General features: G+C 46.4%; 1 protein-coding gene across 4 annotated transcripts in view; it reads right to left on the bottom strand.

The window, feature by feature from the left end:
* Positions 1-17,185, bottom strand: part of AKAP13 (A-kinase anchoring protein 13) — a 366,785-nt gene that overhangs the window by 56,193 nt on the left and 293,407 nt on the right. For 3 of the 4 annotated variants that reach the window (XM_084817349.1, XM_084817347.1, XM_084817348.1), the window contains 2 exons: positions 6,393-6,435; positions 4,987-5,119 (listed from right to left, as the gene is read on the bottom strand). In XM_084817349.1, the coding sequence (XP_084673475.1) occupies positions 4,987-5,119; positions 6,393-6,435 (176 nt within the window). Of the gene's footprint in view, positions 1-4,986; positions 5,120-6,392; positions 6,436-8,112; positions 8,239-17,185 lie in introns of all 4 variants that reach the window. The other variant, XM_084817350.1, reaches the window with a different exon arrangement.

A 17,185-nucleotide genomic window follows, 5' to 3' on the forward strand; every position in this document is an offset into this window, starting at 1 on the left:
GGTAACATTGCCTCAAAGTGAAGCTGTATTCTACTGATTTTTACCTAGAACAAATGACATCAATTTGTGGAAATTGGAAAAGGAACATACTTTAAAGCTAACTGAAGGAAGATCATTTTTGTAGTTAGTACCTAAAGAACCTGCAAAACCTTGAAAGAAAGGGTTATAGACACTTGCTTTTTGCCAGCCTAGCTCTCTGCAGACAGGGCATTAAAAAAAACACACACACAGTCACTGAGCTCAGCTTGACGCCCCCCTCAGCTCAGCTTGACGCCCTGGGCAACTGCCCAGTTTGCTCACCCATAAGATGGTCCTGACCATAACATGTGGAGCTTGATTTGAATGTCTGCAGACCCTCCATGCCGACGTCACCTTGGGACTCTGAATATGCAGACACTGTGATTTCACTATCAAGTCAGATTTTCTCCCCTCCCCTATTCCCCCCCACCGCCTCCCCACTGCCCCACAAACCTGCTTTTTGTAACATCTTGCTTGATGAGATCTGGAGATCTTGAAACTTCGTACATGTTTGTGACCTTTTGGTTGGCCTAACAAAGGTATTACAGTACTATGGATTTTGGAGGAATACAGTCAGGGCCAGAAATATTGGAACAAGGATAACTGTTTTGCCAGTTGGCCTCTGCACACCAACACACTGAAGTTGAAAGGAAACACACCCAGATGGGAGCGAAGTCAGGACTGTCAGCTGTAATTCAAGGGGTTTGACAAAAGTGGGGCACTAGCCATTCAGGAAGTACAGCCAGTGGCATACACACACCCCCATCGTTGGTGGCTGCTCATAAGTAATGGAATGAATGGCTGACAAGCAGCTGCATGGCCAGGTGTGGCCTGTTTCCTGGGCACCCCATGACCAATCAAGTAGATAAAAGGCCTGGAGGTGGTTCTGAGTGTTACATGTGCATCTGGTAGCTGTTCACTGGAACTCCCAACATGAGGTCCAAAGAGGTGTACATACAAGTGAGGGAGGCCATCATTAGGCTGAGGAAACAAAATAAACAGATAGATAGCAAAAACAGTGGGAGTGGCCAATACAACAGTTTGGAACATCCTGAAAAAAACACTTTAAAAGAGGCAGTAATTAGACCACTCCTGAAAAAGCCTAACCTGGACCCAGAGGATGTTAACAATTATAGGCCAGTGGCCAACATCCCCTTCCTGGGCAAGGTGCTTGAGCGGGTGGTTGTAGGACAGCTCCAGGCACTGTTGAATGAAATGGATTATCTAGATCCATTTCAATCGGGCTTCAGGCCTGGTTTTGGAATGGAAACTGCCTTGGTCGCCCTGTGGGATGACCTCTGCCAGGAGAGGGACAGGGGGAGTGCGACCCTGTTGATTCTCCTGGACCTCTCAGCGGCTTTCGATACCATCGACCATGGTATCCTTCTGGATAGGTTGTCTGGGTTGGGAGTAGGAGGCACTGCACTACAGTGGTTCCGCTCCTACTTGGATGGCCGATTCCAGAAGGTGGTGCTGGGGGATTACTGCTCTGTGCCATGGCAATTGTGCCATGGGGTTCCACAGGGCTCTATTTTATCCCCCATGCTGTTTAACATCTACATGAAACTGCTGGGGGAGGTTATCCGGAGGTGTGGGCTGAGGTGCCATCAATATGCAGATGACACCCAGCTCTACCTCTCTTTCTCATCAAAACCAGGTGAGGCAGTGGCTGTTCTGAATCAGGGCCTGGGCACGGTAATGGACTGGATGAGGGCTAATAAACTGAAACTCAATCCAGACAAGACGAAGGTACTGTTAGTGGGTGGTTCGTCTGCCCGGCTAGGTGATATTCAACCTGTTTGGAGGGGGTTGCACTCCCCCTAAAGGATCAGGTTCGTAGGTTGGGGGTGCTCTTGGATCCAGAACTGTCACTTGAGGCACAGGTGAACTCAGTGGCACGGAGCACTTTTTATCAGCTTAGGCAGGTATACCAACTACGCCCTTATCTGGACAGAGATAGCCTAGCTACAGTTATCCATGCTCTGATAACTTCTCGTCTGGATTACTGCAATGCGTTATACGTGGGGCTGCCTTTGAAAACGGTCCGGAAACTTCAGCTGGTCCAAAATAGGGCAGCAAGATTGTTAACAGGGACTGGCCTGCGAGCTCATATTACGCCAGTACTTTTTCCAGCTGCACTGGCTGCCAGTCCATTTCCAGGCCCGATTCAAAGTGTTGGTGTTAACATTCAAAGCCCTTAACAGCTTGGGGCCAGGTTACCTGAAGGATCGCCTCCTCCCATATGTGCCTGCCCGGACCTTAAGCCCTTCTCCGTGAGCCCCTGCCAAAGGAAGTGAGGCGGGTGGCTACTAGGAGGAGGGCTTTTTCTGTTGTGGCACCCCGGCTCTGGAATGAGCTCCCTAGTGAGGTTCGCCTGGCACCTACATTGTATTCCTTTCGGCGCCAGGTGAAGACCTTTTTATTTTCCCAGGCATTTTAGCATTTTAGCTTTCTAAATTTTTTCTTTGCTGTTTTAAATCTGTATTTTAAACTCCTGCACTGCTGCTAGGTTTTATTGTGGTTGTATTGTTATATTGTGGTTTTAATGTTCTGTATATTTTAAATTGTTTTATTGTGTGTTGTTTGGATTTAATTTTTGTGAACTGCCCAGAGAGCTTCGGCTATTGGGCGGTATAGAAATGAAATAAATAAATAAAATAACTGGCAAGCTCAGCAACATCAAAAGGCCTGGCGGACCACAGAAGACAACTAAAGTGGATGACCGCAGAATTCTGCTCATGGTGGAGAGGAACCCTTTCACAACATCTAGCCAGGTCAAGAACGCTCTTGAGGAGGTAGGCGTGTCATTGTCAATATCTACAGTCAAGAGACGGTTTTATGAATGGAAATACAGAGGCTTCACAACAAGGTGCAAACCACTGGTAACGCTCAAGAACAGAAAGGCTTCTAAACAAAGATTAGCCTTTGCCAGAAAACACCTAAAAAAGCCTGCCCAGTTCTGGAATAAGATTCTTTGGACTGATGAAACCAAGATTAACTTGTACCAGTATGATGGGAAGAGAAAAGTATGGAGAAGGAAAGGAACAGCTCATGATCCAAAGCGTACCACATCATCTGTCAAACATGGTGGAGGCGGCATTATGGCACGGGTATGTATGGCTGCCAATGGAATTGGATCACTGGTGTTTATTGATGACCTGACTGCTGATAAAAGCAGCAGGATGAATTCTGAAGTGTATAGGGCTATACTTTCTGCTCAGATTCAGCCGAATGCTGCCAAACTGATAGGACGCCGCTTCATATTGCAGATGGATAATGACTCAAAACATACAGCAAAAGCTACCCAAGAGTTTCTCCAGGCAAAGAAGTGGGATGTTCTTCAATGGCCAAGTCAGTCACCTGATCTCAACCCAATAGAGCATGCTTTTCACTTACTGAAGACAAGACTGAAGGCAGAAAGACCCACAAACAAGCAGCAGCTGAAGGCAGCTGCAGTCAAGGCCTGGCAAAACTTCTCGAGGGAGGAAACTCAGCATGTGGTCATGTCCATGGGTTCCAGACTTCAGGCAGTCACTGACTGCAAAGGATTTTCATCCAGGTATTAAAGGTGATCCTTAGGTTTGAAATGATGTTGGTTTGTTCCATTACTTATGAGCCACCAACGATGGGTGTGTGTGTGTGTGTATGCCACTGGCTGTACTTCCTGAATGATTAGTGCCCCACTTTTGTCAAACCCCTTGAATTACAGCTGACAGTCCTGACTTCGCTCCCATCTGGGTGTGTTTCCTTTCAACTTCAATGTGGTGGTGTGCAGAGGCCAACTGGCAAAACAGTTATCCTTGTTCCAATATTTCTGGTCCTGACTGCATATAGTTTCTGAGGAGGCATGAATGTAGGAACATAGCATGGCAACCCCACAGAGGCACAGCTGTTGCTATTGGTTATTGCTGCTGCAGCTATGGCCATGACTGGACATGGCTATGTATAGGTTAAGACATCTTTATGCTACTGCATATACAAAATACTGAAGTAACACTGTCTCTGTTCAAGCATTACATTCTGGGGGGAACTTCTCAATCCAGTATGAATCTTGGGCTTATACTTCACATGAACAGATGTAATAGTAAAATGGTTCCTGGTCTGGGAGAGAGTGGAGGACAGGAAGGCCTGGTGTTCTATGGTCCATGGGGTCACGAATAGTCAGACAGGACTTAACAACTGAACAACAACAACTGTGGCACTGTTGAATGATCCTTTATATTGTAAAAACAACTCTCCCCTCCCGCCGCTTGTAGAAAACTAAAAATAAGGAAAATGAGTTCAATCCAAGCCTTCCCCCTAATATGCTAGTTTAGCATGTGCAAGGCTTCCCCCAACACTACCCAAATAGGCAAGCATTTAACCCTATGATTCCCCTCAACTGCATTGTGGTAGAAGCCAGGCTACTGTTTGCATGAACTAGTTGTGGTTGTGGGACTTATTTTAAATCTCCATCAATTCACCCAATAAAAATGGAGGATGCCGATAGCCTTAACAAAGTGGGGAGGGAGCACAGCTCAGAGACAGAGAACATGCTCTGAATGAAGGAAGTCCCAGGTTCAACCCTTGCAGCCGCAATGGTGGGCTATTCAGACTAATGGTTCAACTTGGTATAAGGCACCTTCTTACGTTCATCTTTCCAGAAGGGACATAGCACGGTAGTAGAGCGCATGTTTTGCATGCCGAAGGTCCCAGATTCAATCCCCGGCAACTCCAGTTTTAGAAAAAGGATCGGACAGCAGTTCAGAGAAAAGTGCTTCTGGCTCTGTGTCCTGCAGGATCCATCCCGTGCTTGGGAAGTGACCACTTCCCAGGGGTCTTGTACCCCGCTCCTCCACTGGGGGGGGAACCCCGGAGTTGGAGAACCACAGTCTATCATAAAATCAACCTCCACGCCCCATCCCATGCTTAGAGTGCTGTACCCTCAAAGTCCAAGCGAGTGAGCAGCAAACATCTGGAGCTACTTACTTTGTTCTTCTTACCACTGGACATTTTATTCTTGAGGTAGCTGAACGTGCGGCTGACTTTCGTTCCACTTTTGCCTTCCAAGTCTTTTCTGGAGGGGCTGGGAGGCAGGAAATTGCCGCTCTCCTCGCAGATGCTGGAAGCCAAGAGACACAACATTTTAGAAAGCACATAGAGCCTCATTCTCTCCTGTTTCAAACAGCAGAGGCTGATTTCACCACCACCGGCCACCCACATTTTTCTGTTCTATATATATAAAAAAATTCAGTTCATTCAGGTATTTAACTTGCCTGTCCTTATTGTAAACCTAGCGTGAGTTAATGATACATAGGGGATGGCAACTTTTCTTCACTGGCCTTACTCCTGTGCCTTTAGCAGCAGCCTGACAGGCAGAAATCAAGCAGGTGAAGCTTTTGCCATGGCTACATCTCTGTGCCAGGGGAAGCTTCACACACTGTTTGTGTGCAGCAAGGCTGCAGTTAAATATACAGGAACAGTAGGAAAAGAAAAGAAAGCTAGCTTCCCTGAACATTGCAAGCATCAGTGTCACCTTCTTGTTCCCAGCAAGGACCGCTGTGCCTTCCACAGCACACAACTGACAAATTCAGCAGGTGAAACTTTTGCTAACCACCGTGCTTCCATGCAGGGGAACGTTTCCCTGGTTGCCACTTTTCCTGTCATGCCTCTGCTAAGGGGTGCAGAAGCCCTGCCAAAACACAGGCCGTCATCCAATGGCAAAGCCTCTCTTGTATCACACACACTTGAAACAGCCACTGCGCCCTCTGCTGTTCAAAATTGCAAACACAGCTTCTTGGAAGATGAGCTAGCTAGACAAGAGAATGTTTCAGGAAGGAAATTTGGGTGTATTCCTTTAATGTAAGAAAATGTTTTAGCAGAGCTCCAGTGTTTAGCCAATTAGTCATTTACATTAATTTCCAACACCTCCCCTCAAACTAAGGTTTATGCCTCCCCACTCCCCTGCAATTAGTTAGCATATTTAATGGTTTGAAACTATTTTAATACAAGTACTTATAAAAACCGCAGATGGCAAGGGCCATCTTTTACAAAGTTTTTCCTTCTACTGGTAGGAGGAGCAGAAATGCCTCTTACCAGATGACCCCTTGTGCAACACAGACACGCACCATGTGAAATAAATAAATGAAAGGATACATTCTGTAACTTCCTTTTTTTCTTCATATGCAAAGTCATGCAGCTTTAATCATTCAGGTAACTGATTAATTGACGAAAACTAATACAATTAAATCAATCATGATTTCTTTAATTGGGTGACGTCCCCAATTTTTTTTTAACTGTTGCTGAACACAAGGAAGTTAGAGCTTGCAAAAGGAAACAACAGCAACAAAACCCTGCTTTGGGGGGGATGTTTAAGAGAATCACAAATAGCTCACCTCTGAGTCAGTGAACTGCTGGTACTGCTGAAAGATCTGTTACCTGGGAAAAGACAAGGAGGAAGTATTACTATGCAAAGTTCCAGTGGGGTGTTAGGGTTATTGCAAGTGTGTTCCACTAAGGAAGGAGTAGGGAACCTGTGGCACTTCAGACATTGTTGGAGTCCAACTCCCACCAACCCAGCCAGCATGGCCAATGGTCAGGGAGGATGGGAGTTGTAGTCCAAAAACATCTAGATGGCCAAAGGTTCCTCACCCTGAACTAAGAGTTTATTAGAGTTGGTTATCAATGAGCAATAATGTTGAATAGGGTTTCTGCACTCACACTTTTTCTTTTTTTAACACAGCTGTGCACACTGAGGACCAGAGAGGCTTGTTCATATAGTACCAGATGACGTGTACACAACTGTCTCCAGAGACATCATCTGGAGTGTTCTGCAGCTGGTGTCTGCAGCCATTTCAGGCAATCTCTTTATAGAGTAGCAAATGCAAAAAGCTGTAGAGAATCCAAACTGCTTCCTTCGTACTGATTGAAGCAACAACTTTTTTTTGCTGGAGAAAACGGACTTAGGAAGGTTGCCAAACATGACTGTGCAAGTGTCACAGGCTTTAATTGCGTATCAGCCCTGAGATCAGTGATGATGACTGAGGACTAGCCTGCAACTGACAACTCTCAAGACAAAGTATGGAGAAGCTTGCCAGTTTCATATCATAGTCCCCTGGGGTCCGTCCCCTGCCCCCCAGGCAGTGAGTGGGCTGTCTATCTCTCTTCAGAATTCTTGTGGCCTTTGAAGTTGAAAACTAACAATGAACAAAAGTCTCTAACTGTAGAAGTCCAAGAGCTGCAGGTACGCAATTATGTGTATGACCTTGGGTGCTAGCTGCATCCCTTTGAAATTAACAGCGTGCCTACTATTTGCTTTAACAATCTGGACTGCAACTACCAAGGCTCATGCCATGCTTTGCAAAGCAAAGTTTCAACTTCTCAAAACGTAATGGTGTTGGAATAACCCTAACAGCACTCTAGGGCAATGGCCCAAGAGACCATTTCCCCACCATTTCTGAGTGCCCCCCGAACCCACTGCCCCATGCAACCCAAGGATTTATGTATTTCATGCCCTAGAAGCATTATCATAAAAGCTGTCTGGTCTATATTCCTTGAGTGCAGTGTGTGTGTGTGTGTGTGTGTGTGTGTGAGAGAGAGAGAGAGAGAGAGAACGTACATGTGCGCGTGTGTCAAAACTGGCCCCCAGATCCCCCCGAAGTTGACCACCCCTGGTTTAAATATACACATTTGTGAGTCTTACTGCGCCGTTTCCTATGTGCAAAACCATGATGTGGCAAAACTTCAATGGTGGCATTTAACTTGGTGCACTATTTCACAGCAAATGCAGATATGCCTTCTGCATCAATGTATGAAAGCACAGTGATGATATGAGAAATAAGAAAAGCTTGAACACTGTTCCATTCACAGGAAACATCGCTAAAAAGCATTCTTCAGCATAACAACATTTGCAAGCCGAAGAGATGGCAAGATGCCTGAGTGATACTGTTCTTTTACTGTGATGCAAGTGAAGCACAGAAACAGAAAGACAAGGGTGAGTCATGCGGCAGAAACTTTAGCAACTCGTGCTCATGTTAAAGAAAGAAAGCCAAGCAAAATGATCTCTATGTAGCGCCACCCAATGCCAGCTTCATTTTGCCCAAGCACATTACTTACTATCCAACTCCTCCTCATCATCACTGGAAGAAGAGCCAATAGAAAAGACAGTTTTAGACTTAGGAATGAGCGGAGAGATGCTGAAGGAGAAGGAAATTCGTCTGGATGGCCGAGTTCGTCCCTGGGCTGCGAAGTGGGTTAATGGCAGACATTAGAGCATGCATTTCAACAACAACAAGAACAACGACAAACAAACAAAGACTTGATAACGGAAAGGAAGAATGGCAGCACAAGTAGCCAAGAACAAGCCAAAGAGGAAAGCAAAATGAACACTTGCAGAGCCAGAGCCAAATGCAGACAAGCCAAAAAAATATCTGAGCTTAAAAGCAACACTACTGAGGAAATGCAGGTTTCATTCCACACCTAAGCTACAGACTTATTCACTGGCAGCTTTTGTAGCATAAGAACATAAGAAGAGCCCTGCTGGATCAGACCAAGGGTCCATCTAGTCCAGCATTCTGTTCACACAGTGGCCAACCAGCTGTCGACCAGGGACCCCCAAGCACGGCATGAGCGCAACAGCACCCTCTCACCCATGTTCCCCAGCAACTGGTGTACATAGGCTCACTGCCTCTGGCACTGGAGGTAGCACATAGCCATCAGGCCTAGTAGCCATTGATAGCCTTTTCCTCCAGGAATTTGTCCAACCCGACCTTGGGGAAGCTGGGGGGTGGTGACGGCCGACAGGAAGCTCTGGCGTGGGCTGGTCCATGAAGTCACGAAGAGTCAGAAGCGACTGAACGAATAAACAACAACTTCTCAAGCCATCCAAATTGGTGGCCATCACTACATCCTGTGGTAGCAAATTCCACAGTTTTACTTTGCACCATGTGAAGAAGTCCTTCCTTTTATCTGTCCTGAATCTCCCACCGATCAGCTTCATGGGATGACCCCATTGGGTTCTAGTATTTTGAGAGAGGGAGAAAAATGTCTCCCTATCCACATTCTCCACACCATGCATCTATCACATCTCCCCTTACCTTCCTTTTTTTCCATGCTAAACAATCCCAGCTGCTGTAACCTTCCCTCATAGGGGAGTTGCTCCAGCCCCCTGATCATTTTAGTTGCCCTTTTCTGCACGTTTTCCAGCTCTACCATATTCTTTTCTAGGTGTGGTGACCAGAACTGTACACAGTATTCTAAGTGTGGCGGAACCACCATCGATTTGTATAGGGGCAGTATGATATTGGCAATTTTATTCTCAATTACTTTTCTCATTATGCCTGACATGAAATTTGCCTTTTTTACAGCGGCCACACACTGGGTTGACACCTTCATTGAGCTGTCCACCTCAGCCCCAAGATCTCTTTCCTGGTCAGTCACTGCTAGCTCAGATCCTATCAGGCTATACTTGGAACTTTTTTTGCCCCAACATGCATCACTTTACACTTGCTTACACTGAACCACACAAGGTGCAGAAACCTCCCTAGACGATCAGCCCCCATTCATTCGGTAAAGGCAAAGGGATCTGATCCAGGACAGTGCACTATTCAAACCCATTAACAGTCAGCTTCTTCAGCCAGAGGCACAGGCCCTTCCCAGCCTGACCACTTGGGGAATGGAGGGCCCCTGACCTAGCAGCTTGACTGTGGAGGGCCCACCTCCTTTCCCGGACACAACAAAGTGGCAAGCGCTCCTCATGGTGTAGGAATGATGCAGCATCTTCTAGCGGGGGGTGGGGGCATGTCCTCCGTTCATGCATGGTGGGAGGCAACTGCTCAGACAGAAGCAGCACCATGCGTGTACCTTTGGCCTCGGCAAAGGTTGGGCAAAGTAGAGGCATGCCCAGAAGCAGCCGACCCAGCATGGAATGGGATGCCCACAAGCCTCTGTGTCAACCCAACAAGAAATGGTATAGCAGGGAATCACCCAGGGGTGGGAGGAGGAAATCACCACGGGAAGTGGGGAATATATCAGCTGGCCATTCCTAACTTAAAATGACTCACCACGAGCTGCTGCTTACTCAAGTAATTCCTGATCTGTCAACCTTTTTACTTCTCCCCAAGACACCTCCCTCTTCCTTTCTCACGTAACACATTTAAGGCAGGGATGTCGGAGGAATCCAGTTTGGGGGTGAAGCTTGACAAGCTTTCATTGGCTCGGCTCCCCAAACTCCATTCCGTCTTCTGCCAGCTGGCCCAACTCGGTGTGTAATGGGTCGGACCAGCTGCCGGGATTCCGGTAAATTATTGTTTTTTGGAGGGGGAGACATCTGCACAAATTACAGCCAATAATTGCATAATTTGCACAAGTCACGGCTGTAAATTGTGGGATTTGCGCAAATGACCGCAATAATTTGACCAAATCACACAATTGATGGCCGCAATTTGTGCAAATTATGCAAATTTACACAAAGGACGTCTGAGACCACAAAAAAAAGAACCCATAAGAAGTCCCCGGAACTCAGGGAAACTCAGCGGCTTGGCTTGCAAAAGCAAGTCAAGTTAGATGCACTATGGAAGTCCGGCAACCACAAAAAGAGGGCTGGAATTCCTGGCAATGGACATCCCTAATTTAAGGTACAATTCAGAAGTGAAAAATAGTCACACAGCAGCCTCTGGAAAATCCAACCTTAGGGAAGTAGCGCCATGCTTTTTCATGAAGCTGCTCCGGACACATATTGAGCAATATTTTGCCTTGGTAACATAATCCACCTCCTTTCTGTTGTTGTTATTTGCAGTGACATGATCAAAAAATTAACTGACCCATGTGTGGAGAACCACTTACGTTAACCTCGATGCAGCTGAGTTTCCTAGCAGCTCTCCTCACTGCTATTCACATGTGTTATTTCGGCCTAAGGCAACAACAGTCACGGAGATCTACTGGCCATTCTTTCTTTGCTTGCCTTTTCAAACAAGCTAAACCTTAATATGGCTGAGGCACATGTCTCTCATTTAGCGTATCAGTTATGTTGCAGTCTACCTTCCACCAAGGATCTCAGGTGGGCATTTTAGCTTCACAACCATCCCCATGAAGGAGATTAAGATGGTGACTTGCCAAGGCTATCAAGCAAGCTTCAAGGCTGAGCTGGAATCTGAACCCAGGTTTTCCACACAAAGCATAATGCTCTAACATGCAAATGCCAAATGTTTTGTTTTTTTTTTAAGATGGGTGGCAAAGAGGGAATTGGGGGGGGCTCATCTACACTACAGCGTGGCTAAAAGCTCTTGGTTGACATCAACAGCTTTTCTACTACATTAGGAGTTTCCCAACAAAGAGGAGGAAGTTTGGGGTGGAACAGAGAAAGGGGAACCAAATGGACCCCCAAGCAAGAAACCAACCCAGTGTTCACAATCTGCAGAGAGAGGAAGTCGATTCTCCACAACCTACCTCGGGGCATACAAAGTATGCCTTAAATCAGTATTTCCCAAACTTCTAAATAGTGGTAGGGATAACAGCTCAGTGGAAAGGATCAAGCTTTGCATGCAGAAGGTCTCCACTTCAATCCAGATCACCCCCCCTTAAAAGGATCAGGTAGCAGGTGGTAAGAAAGACGTCTGAATGAGACTCTGGAGAGTCACTGCTAGTCAGAGCAGGCAATATTGGGTTAAACTGACAAATAGTTTGAGAAGGCAGTTTCCCGGGTTCTTAACCTAGTCTCTCGGGTTCTTAACCTAGTCTCTCACATGTGTGAGTGCCCTCTCTCTCGGCGTGTTAATGTGCCCCTCCACCATCAGCGTACTGGGAAATTTTGAAGTGCTGGTGCTCATCACGACCGTCCCCATAGCCACGCCCCCAAGGAGTGTCCAAAAGTGCAGGCAGCTGTGCTGATCCATATCAACAAATCAGTTCTAGCAGTTTTCATCTCCACCGGGAGCAGGTCTTTTGTAAAGCTCATGGGTCTTCCTTGCCCATTCCAGATCAAGCCACCACAAAACACTTTGCATGACCCACAGGGAACAATATCGTATTGCTGGGAAAATTCCTTTCCCCCCAGCTATTGTGAGGACTGTGGCTAAGCCTAGAGGGAACAGAGAAGTTTGAGGAGGGGTGACAGGTGACGTCAGCAACCCTGCTGATGAAGAAGTGCCAGGACTGCAGCCCTGGGAGCCCTGGCTCCGCTTCACCACTTCCCTCCATGCAGTCTGGGGATTATTACTTTAAACAAATGAACAGCTAAGCAGAAGTTGGGGGCACCGAACAAGCCAACATTACAAGTAGGAAGAGGACGCCACCAAAAATCTAGCAGAGCTGTCTCCGAAAAGGAACAGTGCTTTGCTACAGTGGGCTTCAAATGCCACCTTGCCTTGCAGAAATCCTTTTCCTAGATGCACGTAATTCTTGTGGGCTGCTCCTGCCTGTTACCCCACAAAGCAAGAAGGGTAAAGGTAAGGACAGAGGGGAAAAAAAGTTTTTGCAGGATCCTGGCTCTCCAGTTCTACATATATTGCATGGAAGTACATCCAATTTATTTCAGCGGGGCTTCCGCATAATGAGCAAAACCCAGCCCAAACGGATCAAGCAGTTCCCTCTGGAGGAATTCAACTGGGGAGATTTAAACACAAGCCTGACATCATCATGGAAGGAGGCTGTGACACTTGAAAGGACTTAGTTGGGGCTGGATTATACTGAATGCGTTTAACACCGATGTGTAAATACCACAGACAACTTGGAAGACACTTCATGCTCTACTGCAGTCTTCCCCGACCTGTTGCCCTCCAGATGTTTTGGACTGCAACTCCCAGCATTCCTGACTGTTGGTCATGCTGGCTGGGGCTGATGCAAGCTGAAGTCCCGATAAGATCTGGAAGGGACCAGGTTGGGGAAGCTAGCCCTCCATGGTAAAAGCTAGCCCTTCCAGCAACTCAGCAACTAAAAACCTCTGCACAGGCCTTCCTTGCAAGCAGCACATTCACTTACACCACAATCCTATGCATGTTCAGACAGAAAAAAGTCCTATAACTCCCAGCATTCCCCAGCCAGCATAGCTGGCTGGGGAATGCTGGGAGTTGTAGGACTTTTTTTCTGTTTGAGCATGCATAGGATTGCACCATTCATCGCAAGTTAGCAAGCACAGGAAAAGGAGACAATCTAAGCTGTTGCCACCAATCACCAGTATGGGTTGCAGCCCTGTAGAACCATTCCAGAAAGAAATGGGGAAAAAATGTCCTTTAAGATCCAAGACAATTAAAACAGTAAAAATATTAAAACGGTATTTTTTGAAAGGCCAAATTGAAAAGACGCATCTTTACACCCTTTCTAAAGGCCAAGAGAGTGGGGGCCAGTCATAGTGCTTGAGGGAGCGCCTTCCATCATTTGGGGGCAACACAGGAGAGCCAACGGGTAACGGTGCCCTCAAAAGGGCTTCTCCTACAAATCCTAATTTTCAGACAGGTTTTTAGCAAGATAGGCAGCTCCCCTTCAAATGGAGCCATGAAATTAGGGGTGGTGGGAGTCACCCAGCCCTAGATGAAACACCTCCCAAGAAATTTCACACACCTTATTAAAGCTCTGTCGGTTTCCCTTGAAACAACCTGCAAAGTTGGCTTCTCATTAGCAGTTCTAGCAGGGACTTCCCAAAGGGGTTCACATTTTGCTTTAAACAGAATTTGGCAGCAACCTTCAGAGCGTACGAAACTCCCCTGAGAAATGTAGCTGTATTCAGCGGGCCTTTTGTAGTTCTCCTTGAAATTCAACAGAAGCGACACCACAAAGGAACCCTCCAAATTCACTATGAAGTCCACTAAAAGCAACGTGTCCACGGGTAATTTTAACCCTTGTTATTACGAGGCTGGTCTAGAGAAACAAAAACTGTTAATACCAGTGCACTAGCGGAATCAGCTTTAAGGCTGGGGACAAGGACTTACCACCACTGCCATTGCCCAGCATTTTTCCGCTTACTGCTGCCAGCCTCCTTTGGAGGAGATGAGGGAGGCAGCTAAAGCCATCTAGCCTGGTTGGAAGATCCCCGCCCCCCTCTGAACTGTATTTAAGCCGGGCTGCTGTAACCTGGTGGAATGCATTAACACTAGCATTAAGGAGGAGAGGGGATTTAGCTTTTGCTCTGTACTTGCTGTGTATTAAGTCTAGATTAGTGCGTGTGTGTGTTTGTAATATGTTTACTGAATTACACTTGCCTTATTTGAATGTGTTGATATGTTTTGTTTTGATCCATTTTTTTGGATCAAAACAAGCCAGTGTAGTGGTGAGAGTGACAGGCTGGGAGATCTGAGTTCTAGTCCCCACTCTGCCATGGAAGCTCACTGGATGACTTTAGGCCAGTCACAAACTCTCAGCCTAACCTACCTCATAGGGTTGTTGTTGTGAGGATAAAACAGAGAGGAGGAGGATAATGTAAGTCGCCTTGGGTTCCTTGCAAGAGGAAAAAAGGCAGGCTATAAATGCAAGAAATAAATAATAATACATTTTTCCTCTTCTCTCCCCATCCTCTTTTCCTTTTGTGCTGTGTCTTTTTAGATCATAAGCTTATAGGCAAGGACTTTCTTTCTCTTTTTTTATAATTGCTTGCAAACTGCTCCAAGAGCCTTTTTTTTTGGCTGAGGAGTGGGATAAAAATGCTTTAAACATTACAAAAAAATCTCCCCCACCAGTGTGGAGTATTTTGATGTTGATGTTTTTATGGTGAGCTGCGGAAAAGCAGCATATAAATAAACTCTCTCTTGTACACGTGTACGCAGTAGGAAAGACAACTGGAATGGCCCTAGTACAAGTCAAACTTTAACAGGGATATTTGAAAACAGTGAACTTCCCGGTCCCCACCACCAGGTATGCTCTTGTCCATTCTTGAGAGGGACTGCATTCATGACCAACGTCAGACTGCCTTGAACTGTCCCCTCTCATTTGTTTTCCAGGTTTTATTCCACGCTTAGGATCAGCCTTTGGACCGTTCAATGGTAGAGCTCCTATAAAGCCTCTAATTCTACAAAATGCTGATGAGTTAAGAGTGGCTAAGCATCTGCTCACCATCAGCCCCTGCTTTTGGAGAGAGCTCAAGTCCCATACTGGGTTGAGGTTTCTCTCTGGAATGTAAAGGAGTCAACAGAGCCCATGTTCTTAAAGAGACTTTTCAGCAGGCTTCGTTTTCTCTGAATTGTACTCTGAGAATGCAGGAACCCGCAGATTCAAAGCCCCCTCCCCTTCACTCATTAGTGCTAATTTAGATCTGAACTGCAACTTTCACTCTCCGTGAGGCTGGAACTAGACCTCATGGCAGATAGGTGGTTGCTGCTCGGAGAAGTAGCTCCACTTCTCTTTCTCCTGGTTTGCAGATAACACTGACTCATGGTTTATTTAACACAGGGTTTGTTGCCCTGTGAACTGTGTTCAGTTGTCTGGAAGTCAACTGAACAAACAAACCATGGTTTGTTTTCTCAGTCCTTGGGTTGTTGGTTTCCCTCCTCCTTTGCCTGGTCCCTTTATTCCAATACCTGTGCGGTGCTGTAGTATCTAAGGGGAGATATGATATGAGGCCTAACCACTCAGCACTGGTTAGGCCTCATCTGGGGTACTGTGTCCAGTTCTGGGCACCACACTTTAAGAAGGATGCAGACAAGCTGGAGAGGGTTCAGAGGAGGGCAACAAAGATGATCAGGGGACTGGAAACAAAGCCCTATGAAGAGAGATGGAAAGAACTGGGCATGTTTAGCCTTGAGAAGAGAAGACTGAGGGGAGATATGATAGTGCTGTTCAAGTACTTGAAAGGCTGTCACAGAGAGGAAGGACAGGATCTCTTCTCGATCATCCCAGAGGGCAGGACATGGAATAATGGGCTCAAGTGACAGGAAGCCAGATTCCGGCTGAACATCAGGAGAAACCTCCTGACTGTTAGAGCAATACGACAATGGAACCAATGACCTAGGGAGGTGGTGGGCTCTCCCACACTGGAGGCGTTCAAGATGAGGCTGGACAGCCATCTGTCAGGGATGCTTTGACTTGGATTCTTGCATTGAGCAGGGGGTTGGACTTGATGGCCTTGTAGGCCCCTTCCAACCCTGCTCTTCTATGATTCTATGATTCTATCAGCAGCGGGGGGTGGGGGGTTGTTTACTACTCCCGCCTGCCATCTATGTAGCCTGGCGAAAGAACCCATGAACAACCCATGACTGAAACAACCCGGAGTTCACAGCCCAACAACAAACCCATGGGTTCTCTTTCTGGGTCTTTCGTGGTTTACAAACCATGCTTTGTTAGCGTGGCTGTGTTCACATGTCACAGCAACCCACATTTCAACAACCCATCCCACGTATTAACACTATGTGAGAACCAGGCCATCGCTGTACTGCCAGTTGCTCCACTGCACCTCACTGGTAGCCTGCAGAAGAAAGGAAAGTTGTGGTGTGCTGATGACTTTGTGGGGGGATGGCTTATTAGCAGGACCCCAGCTTTGCATATGGAGACTCCCAGGCTCGATCTCCAAAACCTCCTGCCTAAAATCCCAGAGAGCAGCTGATAGTCAGTGTCAACAGTACTGGGCTAGATGGAGCGAGATTCTTGCTCAGTATAAGACACCTTCCTATGTTCCCACTAGATTTTGTTGGGAGCAGAGGTACAGGATGGCTGTTTTGTTGGCAGCCCGGTGTGCCCATTTTACAAGCTTTTAGATAACAGGTTAAGATATCTTTATTTACCCAGGTATTAAAAAATATGTATAATGCCTCTGCAATGCTTTGTGATTTTGCTGATGTCTCTTTTTTATATTGATATTTCTATTCTATTGCAATGTAATCTGCATGTGTCACACATCTCCCTGGAATCTGATGTGATGTAGACGAGTTTTAAACAAAAAGCCAGCAAACCAACATCTACTTCCAGCTGGAGGAGAAGAGACAACATTGTACAGTTGCTTTCAGCAACCACTATACCTTCTCTGGAATTTTGTGTTCTGGCCTGAAAAGGCCCATGTTTGTTAAACTGCAACGCTGACCCCCACATCTTTTGTGAGCACATTTTTTTCCATCCGCTAATTCAAGCTTTGGTGGCATTTGCAGAGGGAGATTAGACTGGGGGGGCGGGGTGGAGGGAGAGAGAGAGAGAGAGGAATTTGTAAAACGAGCCACAGTTTGCCTCAGACCGATGCAACACTGCCATTCCAAGTTGGATGGAAAACTTTTCT

This window comes from Heloderma suspectum, chromosome 11 (assembly GCF_057233095.1).
Source record: "Heloderma suspectum isolate Gila_16-S chromosome 11, 16-S_ref, whole genome shotgun sequence".
Taxonomy (NCBI): Eukaryota; Metazoa; Chordata; class Lepidosauria; order Squamata; family Helodermatidae; genus Heloderma; species Heloderma suspectum.